Source organism: Pan paniscus, chromosome 18 (genome assembly GCF_029289425.2).
Source record: "Pan paniscus chromosome 18, NHGRI_mPanPan1-v2.0_pri, whole genome shotgun sequence".
In the NCBI taxonomy this organism is placed as follows: Eukaryota; Metazoa; Chordata; class Mammalia; order Primates; family Hominidae; genus Pan; species Pan paniscus.
Genome location: NC_073267.2, coordinates 10,411,567 through 10,426,516, shown reverse-complemented (window position 1 = coordinate 10,426,516; position 14,950 = coordinate 10,411,567). Strand labels below are relative to the sequence as shown.

The 14,950-nt window shown below is 39.9% G+C and overlaps 1 protein-coding gene across 3 annotated transcripts in view; it reads left to right on the top strand.

Annotated features, from left to right (window-relative positions):
- The window catches only part of GRIN2A (glutamate ionotropic receptor NMDA type subunit 2A), a 427,756-nt gene that overhangs the window by 283,546 nt on the left and 129,260 nt on the right, over positions 1 to 14,950 (top strand). For all 3 annotated transcript variants that reach the window (XM_003808294.5, XM_063597950.1, XM_008960383.4), the window contains exon 3: positions 6,750 to 6,864. In XM_003808294.5, the coding sequence (XP_003808342.1) occupies positions 6,750 to 6,864 (115 nt within the window). The remainder of the gene's footprint in view (positions 1 to 6,749; positions 6,865 to 14,950) is intronic.

Sequence of the window (14,950 nt, the reverse complement as noted above, 5' to 3'; positions counted from 1 at the left end):
GAGGTCCCTGCTTCCATGATTACAGTCTACCAGTTAAAAACAAAAGCAAAAGCACAAAGAGAGTCTAGAACAGCTGTCCATTAGAAATATAATGCAAGTCACATGTAACTTAAATTTTCTGGTAGCCCATTAAAAAAGTGAAGAGAAGCAGATAAAATTAATTTTAATAATATATTTTATTTAACCCAACATGCCTAAACTACTCCAACATGAAATCAACCTAAAATTATTTATGACACCTTTTACTCTTTTGAAAAATACAAAGTCTTCAAAATTCTGTGTGTATTTTTACATGGATGGCACATTTCAATTCAGACTAACCACATTTCAAATGCTCAATAGCTACACGTGGTTGGTGGCTATCTAACGTGATAGCAGGCCTAGTGAGAATTGGACAATTCTGGCCCCGTTTATATTCAATCATAATATAGGAAATATAGGAAATATTGTCTACCTATTTTTCAATGTTATCTCTGATCACCATGCATCACCATTCATAGAGCACAAAACACAAGGGGAAGAGAAATGTTTATTTAACCTGGACTTCAGCTTCATACACTTAATACTGTAAATACCAGAGGAAATGTGTATATATGTACGTATTTTATGTATTTTATATATATATAAAATATGTACATATATATATAATATGTGAATATATATGTATTTAGTGTTGTGACTGTCACTGGCAATAAAAAACAACTTAGCACTTTACCACCAGTGGATGACAACACAGAAGTCGTCTTGGCAAATCACTAGAGTCTTCCCCTTCTCTATTTGCCAGCATGCTTCTGTGTACTTATTGCTCCTGATGGAGATATTGAAGCTGTAAATTGAGGCTTAGAAGCAGTCAGAATTTCTGACATTTTATCTGACCACTAAAGCTTTATGATCAATTTTGTAGAGATAAACAAAACAATGATAAGATTTTACTGTTTAATACAAGTGCCCACAGGTGTTAATGGGAACTGATCAATGTGGTGTAAAATGGTATTTCCCTAGGTAAAGAACTCTGCTCTGGAGCAAGTTTAAATGGGAAGAAAGCCCATGGAAATATGGATTGTCCTTCCTAGAAATTGGATGGGGGAATCGAAGGTAATAGGTACTTGCTCCCTGCCAACTTCATAATGAAATTACTGTTCAGCAGAAATTTCTGTTAGAGGGTTCCCCCCCCAAGGGACTGAAGACTTTTAATAGAAAAAGACAATATTAACATTGAGTATATGGAGTCATTCACCCAGAATATTGAATCTTAGAGGAACACAGAAAAATCTGAAGCATGAGGATTTCTGCATAGTTATTTTCATATAATCTGAAGAACAGTGTTTGCACCTCAGTAATCACTCTGCTAATTCCATCTGATTTTACTACCAAATGGAAGAAAAGGGAACAAGTGGAGAACATGGAGATGGGAAATTAAAGAAGGAGATTTTAAGCAAATCCAAAGAAAGGTGCTTAACTGCGTATGCTACCTTCTTGATTAAAACAATCGCTGTGTTGGCTGGGCATGGTGGCTCAGGCCTGTAATCCCAGCACTTTGGGAGGCCAAGGCAGGTGGATCATTTGATGTCAGGAGTTCAAGACCAGCCTGGCCAACATGGTGCAACCCTGTCTCTACTAAAAATATAAGAATTAGCCGGGAGTGGTGGCAGGTACCTGTAATCCCAGCTACTAGTGAGGCTGAAGCAGGATAATTGCTTGAACCTGGGAGGTGGAGGTTGCAGTGAGCTGAGATTACACCACTGCACTCCATCCTGGGTGGCAGAGTGAGACCCTGTTTCCAAAAAAAAAAAAAGTTGCTGTGACATTCAGTTCATGTTACACAACCTTGTGAATGGCTCTCCCCAGGACCAAGTGTCTTTATCGAAACCAAAACATTTGTTCCCTAATCCAGCATTTCCAAACAGATAACAAACTGGATATTTCCAAATTTCTTGATAATTTACTAAATTTTTCAGTTTTCCCACATTTGGGGCACTAGGTAGACTCAACCTGAACTACATTCACCCCAAAGTGTTGGATAATTGAAACCTGGCTTAAGATCTCATTGTACTCAATAAGAAACACCTCAGTGAGTTGGCCACCCTAATTATCAACTTAGGGCAGCAGGTACAGAGTGACTGGTAACTTATTTTCTGCTAGCTGAGGTAAAGGCCACTGGTGGTCTTTGTCGGTAGTTTTTGTATTGAAATTCCATTGCAGTTGCCTGCCTATCTGTCCAATCTCTTCATTCCACCTGTTGCTTTCTTTGACCGTCGTCTCTATTCGTTGCTTGGGTTACTACAAAGCCTCATCTGTTTGCCCATCTGCCTCTTACAAACTTGCATTTCAAGCCTCCATTCCAAATAAACACAGGATGAAGTCTAAACTCCATGGTACAGTCTATATAGTACTTGTTTATCTGACTCCTGCGTCTGTCTCTAGCGTCCTCTCCCAAGTTACTTTCCCACTTGCCCCCAACTTATTGTGAACTGATGGCAGCTCATTGAACACATCATGATGTTTCAGGGTTTTCTGCCTTGGACTTTGCATTTTCTCCATGTACATGAGCAAGAGCTGCTCAACTTTTCCTTCCTCTTCCTTCTCAGCACAACCCAAATCCTTTTAACTTTGTTTCCTTTTTCCAGTCATGGAATCACCATAGAATTAGCCACTGCTTCTCTTATGCTTTCCAACAACTTAGTCCATATCTCTATTTTTACACTTATTGTTCTTCGTTATAGTTATTTTGTGTGTCCCTCTCCCCAACCTTGAAAAATTAAGTATTTTTGGTCATTTTTGTATCATTTTCATAGCATAGTTCTGGTACAGGGTGTGATACATAGGAGATGCTCAAACATGCCTAATGGATGGAAGAATGGATGAACGTATTAATGAATGTATTGATGGATAGATGGATGGATGGATGGATTAATGGATTGATGAATGTATTGATAGATGGATGAATGGACAGGTAAATGTATTGATGGATAGATGAATGACTGCATTGACAGATGTTTGGAAGGGTAGATATATAGATGGATGAATGTATGGATGGGTGGATTTCCCTTTGGTGATGATCTGTCAACATACTTGCCAAACATTAACTGAGCCCCCACAGTATGCCAGACAATGTGACAGGGCTAAAAATAACCATGGGAAACGGAACCAAAATGTCAGCTTAAAAAATAAAAACAGCTTAACTTAGGCTCAATTAGTTACTTTGAAGTCCTGCTAATAATGAGGAATTTGACTCCAGTTCTCCACTAAACAGTCCATGCAAATATCTTCTTTAGAGTCTCAATAAGAGGTGTGAGGTGGAGCACACCTAGCTGTGTGTATCTGGACCATGTTCATTTAGTTCATCAAACTCCAGCCAGGAAACATCAAAGGGGAGAAGGAAGAGAGAAAAAAAAGTTTCAATTGTCTAGATAATGAATGGTTTTTAAGCCGTGAACAAAAATGTTCAAGTCCCCTCAAGTGCAGAGAAGCATTTTCACTTCTGCCCCTATTGGCTGCAAATCTGAGTGTATCACTCCTCTACTTAAAATCTTTCCTGGCTCACCATGACCTTCTGAACAAATCCAAACCCTTCAGTGTGTCCATTATGATCTGGCTTCAGGGATCCTCTCAGACTCATCCCACTGCACATAATATAACCATCTGCCTTACTAAGCCGTTTCCTACTTCCTCTAGCATGTGTTACTACCTTTGCTGACTCTTTACTTAAGATGATCCCTCTGCCCAGAATGTTTTCTCCTGCCTCAACCCCTTCACCCATTAAGATTCCCTGGGAAGCCCTCCCCAAATTCCCCAGGTTGAGTTAGGGACCCTTTTGTCTGTGTTGTCTCACCTTCTTATATTTACTCTCCATCAGTGAATAAGTGCAATTATAGGTACTGTCATTGTTTATGTGTCTATGCCATTGAATTATAAGAATGTGGGTAAGAAAGAAGACAAACACTGTGTTTTTTATTTCTGTATCTATAAGACTTACTATAAGCCCTGACCTATATACCAGGCATACAGTAAATATGCTTTCTTTGACCGTCGTCTCTATAATAAATAGAGTAAATAGTTGTTAAATCAAGAAAATACCCTTCGGGCAGGCGTGGTGGCTCATGCCTGTAATCCCAGCACTTTGGGAGCCAGAGGCAGGCAGATCACCTGAGGTCAGGAGTTTAGGACCAGCCTGGTCAACATGGCAAAACCCCGTATCTACTAAAAATACAAAAATTAGCTGGGCATAGTGGTGGGCACCTGTAACCCTAGCTACTTGGAAGGCTGAGGCAGGAGAATCATTTGAACCTGGGAGGCGGAGGTTGCAGTGAGCCAAGATCGTGCCAATGCACTACAGCCTGGGCTACAGAGTGAGACTCCGTCTCAAAAAAAAATAACAAAAATAAAAACAAAAAACAAAAAACCTTTCTAGGAAGTGATAAGAGATACCCCAAATAAACCAAATAGAATAGTGATTATCCTTTGTTCCTTCTAGAATAGCGGTGTTTTAGTTTTCTGTTTGTTAAAGTATTTGATTGCAGAGAACTTGAAGAATACACAGATACACACACAAAAAAAATGAAAAATACCCGTAACCCTTTTAGACATAGACAAGCCCTGTTTTTATCCTCTTTTCTGCTGCTTTAACATTAAATAGTAAGCATTTTCTCTGCATCATTAATTTGTCTTCAAAAACATGATTTTCAATGACCCGAATAGTCTGTTGAATAAATACACAATATTTGCTCTTTTCCTTTTCCCCAATTTCTTCACTTTGTCCTTGGAAACCAGATTCTCCCCCACACAACACACCGATCAGTCGCTTCTGCACCATGCTGGTCCAGGGATGTACATGTGACCCATTAGGCCAGTGTCTCTTTTTAAAATTTCTTGTAGCCTAGTTCTCTTCTTCTTCTGCTTCTTCTTTTTTTTTTTTTCACTTTTTAGCATCTCTGGATGTTAATGGAATATGAAGCAAGTGACACAGTATCTTTCTGGGGAAGTCTTTGAATGCTTCAATCCACCATATTGTATGTATCTTGTGTCTGCTGAGTGGCCACCACCATGTTGTCTCAGATGTCTTTAACGACATCACATTTTTCTCAAGCTGCAAGGAGAGTGGATCCCTTGGGGAACCTCTCAGCTGAAATCTGGGAGATGAAGTCTGCCTTGGCTCTCTGAGTTCAGCCTGAGTACAGGCCAAGGTGGCTTTGAGGAGTGATGAGGGTATAAATGTTGTAAGGCAGATAGATGTTACCTGCAATGAAAACACCTAGACCAAAAGTTAAGTTTATACATGTTATGTAAGGTAGATTCTAGGAGTCATCGTTGATGCCTCTTTCTCCCTTCCCCTCATCTAATCTTTCACTAAATACCTCCTAAATATCTCTCCACTCGGTCTTGTTCACTGTTGCTTTTTCTCTTCCTCCTTCTCTTCTTCTTTGGCCACAACCAGAGTCAAAGCCACCATTATCTTTGACCTGGTTTGTAAGAATAGCATAATTAGTCCCTCTGTACCCGCTCTGGTTCCCCTCCAATCTATTCTCTACACAGCCTTCAATTGACATGATCTATTACCTCTTTGATGTCACCCTCGCTTCTATGTCTTCCCATAGTTTTTTTTGTTTGTTTGTTTTTCTGAGACAGGGTTTCACACTTGTTGCCCAGGCTGGAGTGCAATGGCACGATCTCGGCTCACCGTGACTTCTGCTTCCCGGGTTCAAGCAATTCTCCTGCCTCAGCCTTCTGAGTAGCTGGGAATACAGGTTTGCACCACCATGCCCAGCTAATTTTTTTGTATTTTTAGTAGAGACGGGGTTTCTCCATGTTGGTCAGGCTGGTCTCAAACTCCTGACTTCAGGTGATTCCCCTACCTCAGCCTCCCAAAGTGCTGGGATTACAGGTGTGAGCCACCGTGCCTGCACCTTCCCACGGTTTTAAGACAGACATTTAACATGGTCTCTAAAATCCTACACTTTCTGTTCCTATTCATCTTCTCAGCCTCACCTGATCTCACATTTTCCTGTCTTTCTCTGCTTCAGCCTCTCTGGTCTGCATTCAGTTCCTGGTATGCACACCACAGAGTCTTTGCACATGTTGCCTCTTTTGCCTGTTTGTGTCTTTTCTTGCCTAGTTAATGCCAATTGAGCCTTCAGGTCAAGCTGCACTTCCTCAGCCTTGCCTCACCCCTATTTCACTTTCTTATAGCATACTCTCCCGTCCCTTGTATCATTTGTCATAAATCTGTGATTAATCAATTCATGTCTATCCTCCCCCTTAGACTCTAAACTTCATGAGGGTGGGAATCATGTTCATTTTCTTATTTACCCTGAACCAACTAGCTGAGTCCTGACATATAGCAAATGCTTCATATATATTAGTTGAATAAATAATGAATAATGGAATGTCATTTTTTCAACATTGAATGCCATGTGGTTTATGAGCAAGCAGCTTCCTTCAGGGAAGTTTGTTAGAGTATAATAGAGTGTGTTTTCAGATCTTCCTTTAAGAAGATCATTTGAATATAGGTCTATGAATCTGGCAGGACAAAAAGCTTACATTCCACGTGTTAATTACAGTCAATTACTAAAGCATGGTCAACTAGCAATGGTTGCATGGTTATTAATACTTCTGCAGAGAGGCTTCTTGTGATGAATATAGCATTGTAAGTTTATAATTTTTCAGTATTCCATTAATGGTGGCATCCACTTCTTTGTTTGATTGCTCTAATTCTTTCCTAAAAATTTGTCCTTCTCTCTTCCCCTTTCTAGATTTATGGTCAATGTTACATGGGATGGCAAAGACTTATCCTTCACTGAGGAAGGCTACCAGGTGCACCCCAGGCTGGTGGTGATTGTGCTGAACAAAGACCGGGAATGGGAAAAGGTGAGCATCCTTCTGTGTGCTGAATGCAGGGGAGGAAAGAAAGCATGGGCAATAAAGGGGCTCACAGTGCTTCTTTCTCCCACGCATTTCCTGTCGAGCTCTCTAGATCCCATCTCACAGCCAAGAGCACGTCTTTCTTGCAACAAGGCAGACTAAATCTGTAAGGTGCAATTGGAATGCTTTCCCTGGGTGAACTGTGGTAATTGTGTGGTGCGCTCTATGTCTGTTCTCAAATCCCAGTAGGAAAGGTCTGAACTAAGGATAATTAAAAGACAGTGAAGTTTGGGTTGCAGCATTACACTAGTAAGTGTTGACTATATAGCAATGATCATACAAGTTTGCCTAAACTTCCTAATTGTGTACCATAATCATTGCCATATGAACGAACCCTCTGTATTTTCATGTACTCAGTCTTTTGCTTTAAATAAACTAATTATAAAAACTTAAATGTATCACTTCTGTAAATCATGAGTTAGAGAGGGAGGTTATTTTTCTTATAAAGCGTATTTTCAACTACATGTATATTAGCTATTGAAAATACAAAAAATCGTTTGCAAAGAAAAAAATCATCATCTTATGTACCATACATGTCATGACCTGGGTCAGAGAGGAGAGATGTCACAGGGAATTTACAGATGATCTCATACATACAATGACAATATCTGGTTCAGTTGCCCTCCCTCCTCCTCCATAATTAAATGCTTAAGTTAGTCGCTACAATTTCTTATAAAGACTAGAATAAAAGCGATCAGAAAGCCTTTGTTGTTATGTTGTTATCTTATTTTTTGTTTTGTTTTTTGACAAGCATTGCATGACCTCTGAACTACTTCAGCATCTTGAAATTTATCTTCACTTAGTACATCAAATGGAGGCCTGAGTGACCCTAGAGGGAAGGAAGATATAGGATGTGCTGTGGGAGACATAATGTAATTGACTGAAATCAGGGGGAAATACTATACAAACAGAAGCATTGACTCTGGGGAGACAATGACAGATTCCTAGAAAAGAACAGTGAGGAGGAAGCTTAGGAAAGTTTTGCATCCTACACCCAGCAACTATAAAATGCACAGCCTTTCGAGTGCACATGGGAAATCCACCAAAGTAGACTACATTCTGGAGCATAAAACAAAAGTCTCAATGTGTTTAGAAGAATTGAAATAATGGAGGATGCATTCTTTGATCATAACAGCATTAAAATAAAAATTAGTAACAAAAATATATCTAGAAAATCTCCAAATATTTGGAAATGGCAACACACTTCTAAACAACCTATAGGTCAAAGAAGAAATCAGAAAGACATTAGAAAATACTTCAGTCAGAATGATAATGAAAACACAAAATATCAAAATTTGAGGAATAAGATTGAAGGCATACTAAGACATTCATAGCTTTAACTGCTTATAATAAAAAAGGAAAGTGTGAATTCAGTGTCAATGATTTAAGCTTATAAATTTAGAAGTTAGAAAAGAGCAAAGTGAACAAATGAAGTAGAAGAAAAAAATCATAAATACACGAGTAAAAATCAACAAGGTGGAACACAAGCCATAGAAAAAAATCAACAAAGCCAAAAGCTAGTTCTTTGAAATGACTAATAAAATTCACAGTCGCTAGCAATAATGATCACACAAAAGACAGAAAACACAAATAAGCCAATATTAAAAATGCAAGAGGGACTATCACAGACACTATAGATCCTACAGGCATTAAAAGATAAAAAGAATATTATGAAAAATTTATGACAACAAATTCAACAATATAGATAAAATGGGCAAATTCTGAAGAAACACAATTTTCTACAACTGAGATGTAGGACTTGACAATCCGAATAGCTCATATTTGCTGAAAAACTGAAAATATACCTAAAAACTTTCCCATTTTAAAAAGACAAAAGAGAAACTCCTGGCCTAGATGGCTTCATCTATATATAACAAACATTTAAAAGAAATAACAGCACTCTATACAAAGTTTTTCAATATGTTACTAATCATAATCTAATAATATATTTTAAAAAGGATAATACATCATGGATAAGTGGGGGCTATCTGAGGAATGCAAGATTAGTTTAACATTTAAAAATTAAATTAATTTACCACATTAACAGAGTAAAGGGGGAAATATGGTCATTTCAATAGATGCGGAAAAAGCATTTGACAAAATTCAATATCCAGTTATGATAAAGATGGTAAATTCCTCAATCTGATAAAGGGTATCTATGAAAAACCTATAATATATATATCGATTTATATATATTATATGCACATATGCATGTCATGAGATACTTTATTTGACAATTTTTAAGTTTTTCTATCTTATTCTAAGTTAGGCTACGGTGCATAAAATATATATATTAAATAAGCTTATATCTTATTTAATGATGAAATAATGAAAATAGATCCACACAGGCACACTCAAATGATTTTTGATCAATGATTATGACAACAGGGAAAAGGAAAATCTTTTTAATAAATGGTATTGGATAAACAGGCAATCTACATGGAAAAAAAAAACCTTGACCCATTGCTCACATTATGCATGCACACATAATTACCTGAAATAGATTACAGGCTTAAATGTGAAAGATAAAACTATCTAGAAGAAAATGTAGGAGAATATTTTTGTGATCTGTGAACCTCAGATTTCTTAAACCAAATATGAAAAACCATTAAGCAGTAAATAAACTGTACTTCATCAAAATTAAAAACTTTTGCTCATCTAAAGACACTGTTAGCCACTGTGCCCAGCCCTCTTTTTTATTTTCTAACACTTGTAATTCCAACACTTTGGGAGGCCAAGGCAGGTGGACCACCTGAGGTCAGGAGTTCGAGACCAGCCTGACCAATATGGTGAAACCCCGTCTCTACTAAAAATACAAAAATTAGCTGGGCATGGTGGTGTGCACCTGTAGTCCCAGCTGCTTGGGAGGCTGAGGCACAAGAATCACTTGAATCCGGGAGGTGGAGGTTCCAGTGAGCCAAGATTGAGCTACTGCACTCCAGCCTGGGCGGGAGAACGAGACTCCACCTCAGCCCCCCTGAGTAGCTGGGATTACAGGCATGTGCCACCACAGAGGCTAATTTTTTATATTTTTGGTAGAGATAGTTGCACCATGTTGGCCAGGCTGGTCTCAGACTCTTGACCTCAAGTGATCCACCCGCCTCGGCCTCCCAAAGTGCTGAGATCACAGGTGTGAGCCACGCGCCTGGCCAAAAACTGTGTGTGTGTTTTTTTTGTTTGTTTTTTAATAAACGTACACATACACACACAAATCTTATCCAGCAATTTTACTCCTAGTTATTTATCCCAAAGAAAGATAAACATATATCCAAAAAGTAATACTTGTACAAGAATGTTCATTGCAACTTTATTCATTATAGCAAAACATCAGAAATAATTCAAATGTCCATGAACAAGGAAATGGATGAACAAATTATGGTATATTAATAAAACAGAATGGCCTAGTAATATGTACAACAACATGGATGAATTGAAAAACATTATATGGAATCAAAGAAAGACACGAAAGATTATATTACGTGAAGACATGAAAGATTATATTGTGTGATTCCATTTACATAAAGTTCAAGGGAGGCAAACGTTCCCTATGGGGTTAGATATCAGAATAGTGGTTGCTTCTGTGGGTGAGTGCAGTTGACAGGACAGGGGCACAGGGAATTTTCTGGAGTGATGGCAGTTATTTCCTATCTTGAACATTTGTCAAAAGGCATCAAATTATGACCCAAGATCCATTCATTTTGTTGTATGTCATTGTGCTTAGTTTAAAAAAAAACCTAAATCCGGGCCGGGCTTGGTGGCTCATGCCTGTAATCCTAGCACTTTGGGAGGCCAAGGCAGTCAGATTGCCTGAGCTCAGGAGTTCAAGACCAACCTGGGCAACATGATGAAATCCCGTCTCTACTGAAATACAAAAAATTAGCCCGGCATGGTGGTGGTGCCTGTAATCCCAGCTACTCAGGAGGCTGAGGCAGGAGAATCACTTGAACCTGGGAGGCGAGGGTTGCAGTGAGCTGAGATCGCACCACTGCACTTCAACCTGGGTGACAGAGCAAGGCTTTGTCTCAAAACAAAACAACAAAACCTTAAATCCTTCAGATCGGGATACCCAGCACAATTAACTAACAATTTTCACTGAGCATTCATATTTAACCCCCTGACATGAATACCAATTATAATAACAATATCCATTGCTTATTGATCACCTCTTGTATTGATCCTTCAGTTGATCCACCGGAGCCCTGACTTCATGGTTCGTCTATTCATTTTTTTATTCAACAAATAGTTATTAAGTGCCTACTGTGTACCAGGCCCTATCCTTGATGCTTGGAGTCCATCATAAACAAGAGAAAAAATATTTTCTGTACTCAAGAAACTTAGATCTTAGTGTGTATATGGAGGAGATGGAGTCGGCTGGGATTCTATGGGCTTCTGTCATGCTTAAGGAAAGTGTTAGCATCTAGTTAACTGTCCTTGGTTTTAACCTCCTTTCTTCCCTCTTATACACCCTGTAGCCCACCATGCAAGTGATTTGCAACTCCATGAATGTATATACTGGGTTCCTTCATGCATTTGGGACTTTGAATATGCTTTTGTTGTTGTTGTTGTCTATAATGTTTTCTTATGTCATTACTTTCTCTTATCCATCTTTCAAATCCTGATTTTTTTTTCCTCTTACACATGTAAAGCCAAAATGCAATTCATGTTTTTTTTCTAATCCTCCATAGGAGGTAGAGAGTTGGAGCCTTTCTGCCTTATGTTATTGCATTTTGGGGTTTTCAACCTTTTGATGTTACACAATCTGCGATTCACTTTTGGAGCCACCAAATCATTCCCTTTGGTTGGTTTTAACCAGTCCTGGAGCAGGCTTGGCTCACACCTGTGAATTTTCTGTGTTACCTTAGAATCTGACTCATCTTCCAGGGAGCCGGTACACAAGGAGGCCACTGCAGTGCAGGTGACAGCTGCCCTTGATACACTCCATTTCCAGATACAGAAAATGCCTTTTAATATTTTGTGGGCCTTTCTTCAAATTCCTGTTGAAACATAGCAATTTCCCATAAAAGGCAGCTTTGGGAATTGCTGCTGAGTTGAGCTTAGAATGCACAAATGCTGCCTGTAGTTGCTCTATCCTCTTGGCACTCAGGGGATCTAGTGCTTCAGAAATAACTCCGTGTGCTTCTGTCTCTAAGAAAGAGAAAGCCAGTGGAGCAGGTAAATACCAGTCGTGTTACCCTTAAAGCTGCCCCCTCCAGCACTACACGCTGGTACAGCAGGTCAGCAGAGGGGAAGGACTGCTGAGGAGGGAGCTGTCATTCTGGGACTCGGAGGCGATTTCTTTTCATCTCCGAGGTCAACCAGTGGCGTCACTGAAAGCAGCAGCATGTAATGAGGGTGTCTGGGAAAACACGACAAGCCCTTAGAGGGCACTTGCTTTTTTCCGGGCCTTTGTAGGTGGCTGGTGTGGATTATACAGACGCCAAACACCAGGCCTGCCTGTATACTGCAGACACAGAACTCAGAATGGAGCAGACTTTCTCTCACAAATCGGGACTTCCATGCCTTTTCTCTCTCCCTTGTTCTTCAGTGATTTGGGTCTGCCTTAGAGTTTGATGAGTCCAAGGCTTCCCAGAGATGCTCAGAAACAAAACCCTAGATGCCTCAACCTCAGCCTCAGAAGACCCTACAGCCTCAAATTCCTAGGCATAAGGGGTCTTCCTGCCAATTAGCAGTCTAGGCTAGTACAACCAATGCCACGTGTATGCCAGCTCTGTGGCCAGCAGTTCATTAGGTACCAGGAATGCTACAAGGATGTGTAGGAAACTATGTGTCTTCTCAAGTAGCTCATAATAGAGAATTAAGCCAACCATGGAACAAATGGCTATAAGTGCTACATAGGCGGAGAGAAGGGTGAACTTGGCCCAGTCAAGAAATTCTCTAGCCGGGCACGGTGGCTCACACCTGTAATCCCAGCACTTTGGGAGGCCGAGGTGGGTGGATCACGAGGTCAGGAGATGGAGACCATCCTGGCTAACACGATGAAACCCCGTCTCTACTAAAAATACAAAAAAAAAAAATTAGGTGCCTGTAGTCCCAGCTACTCTGAAGGCTGAGGCAGGAGAATGGCGTGAACCCAGGAGGCGGAGCTTGCAGTGAACCCAGATCACACCACTGCACTCCAGCCTGGGCGACAGAGTGAGACTCCATCTCAAAAAAAAAAAAAAAGAAATTCTCTAAGTGAGAATTTCTCATTTAGAGAAATTCTTTGTAAAGCTAGAGGCATTGGAGTTGAGCCTTGAGTAATAAATTGGATTGCTCTAGGCTGAACTACTTATTCTACCTGAAAAAAAAATGCTTTGAGAATAATTCTGTTTACCATTTTAGGGTTATAGTAGCTTTGTTTATTTTATTATTTATTTATTTATTTCAAGACAGAATCTCACACTATCACCCAGGCTGGAGTACAGTGGCACGATCTGGGCTCACTGCAACCTCTGCCTCCCAGGTTCAAGCAATTCTCCTGTCTCAGCCTCCCGAATAGCTGGCATTACAGACACGTGCAACCACTCCTGGCTAACTTTTGTGTTTTTAGTAGAGATGAAGTTTCACCATGTTGGCCAGGCTGGTCTTGAACCCCTGACCTCAGATGATCCACCGGCTTCAGCTTCCCAATGTGCTGGGATTACAGGCATGAGCCACTGCGCCCGGCCTTACAATAGCTTTAAAATGAAAATATATGTGTGTTTATGCATACACCTATATACACATACAGGCTAGCTTTTAAAAATTTGTTTAAGTTAACAAATAAAAATTGTAGATATTTTTAGTGCACTTGACGTTTTGATATATTTGTACACTGTGGAAAAGCTAAACTGAACTAATTAGTGTATCCTAGACAAACTTTAAAAGGGATATATATTGAGAAAGAGAGAGATAAATAAAGATTTTTGAAGTTTTGACTTTAAATGTAAATAGGACAAAACACATAAATATTAAAGTAAAACAAGCCTTTTATTCCCCAGAGAAGATCCAATTAAAGATCATACCAATGTTCCAGAAGACATTAGGGAGACCCTTCCTTGTGTCTTCCTGAAGGAAATGTCCCATTCTCGCTCTGATGGGTCTGTTTTTCTTTTTGTTTTCACCACTCTGTTTACATTTGGTTTCAGGCGCATTTTGCACAGAAATACAACCAGATCTCTCCCTCCAGCCCAGATCTGTCTCATGGCCTCCAGACTTGCCTACAGCACCACACATGGCTGACCCACAGACACCCAATATCACCTTGTCCAAAGTCAAACTCATCATCTTCCTCCCACAGATATGTTTATTCGCCCGTACCCCAACACAGAAAGCTTTCTTCTTATCCCCGGAGTGTCCCCCAAGCCCTAGTATTCAGCTGTCACCTGTTCCTGATGTTCCTGCCCCTTCAAACATTTTTCCTCTTTGCCAGGGACACCCTTTCCATTGATTCTATATCTGGGTAGCTCAAAGTGGGTCTGCCCTTTTCCACTTCATTTCTGCAGACCTGTATACTAATTTGTAAGAGTGTTAACAGCTTGCTTTGGCATCGTTTGCTTGCCTGTTCATCTTCGCTTCGACTAGAATCCCCAAGAGGGGAAGGTCTGTTCCTTTCATCTGTGTTTTTTCAGCTTCACCACAAGGGTTTGGGCCTAGTGCACAAATGAACCCCTCTATGATCTGTTGGTATCGACGACTTCAGCTGCCATTTATTAAGAGCTACTCTGTACCAATAACTATGATGACAGTTTTACATTCATTATCCCATTTAGTCATCTAAGTAGTTATTTGTTTAATAGCACTTCTAAAGTAGGTATTCTTCTCCCTGCTTCAGAGATGGAAATTCTGGTTCAGAGAACCAGAGTTTCTCTCTGGTTAGTGACCAGCTTAAGATCTCCCAGCTGGTGTGTGATGGAAGAAGGATGTAAGTGGAGGTCTGCCTGCCCCCGAAGGCTGTGTTCACCACCACTACATCATGTGGAACAACTGGCAGCGGGGGGGGAGGTATTCTAGAGGGGAAATTTAGGGAGTTCCTCCTCCTACCCTTAGAAAG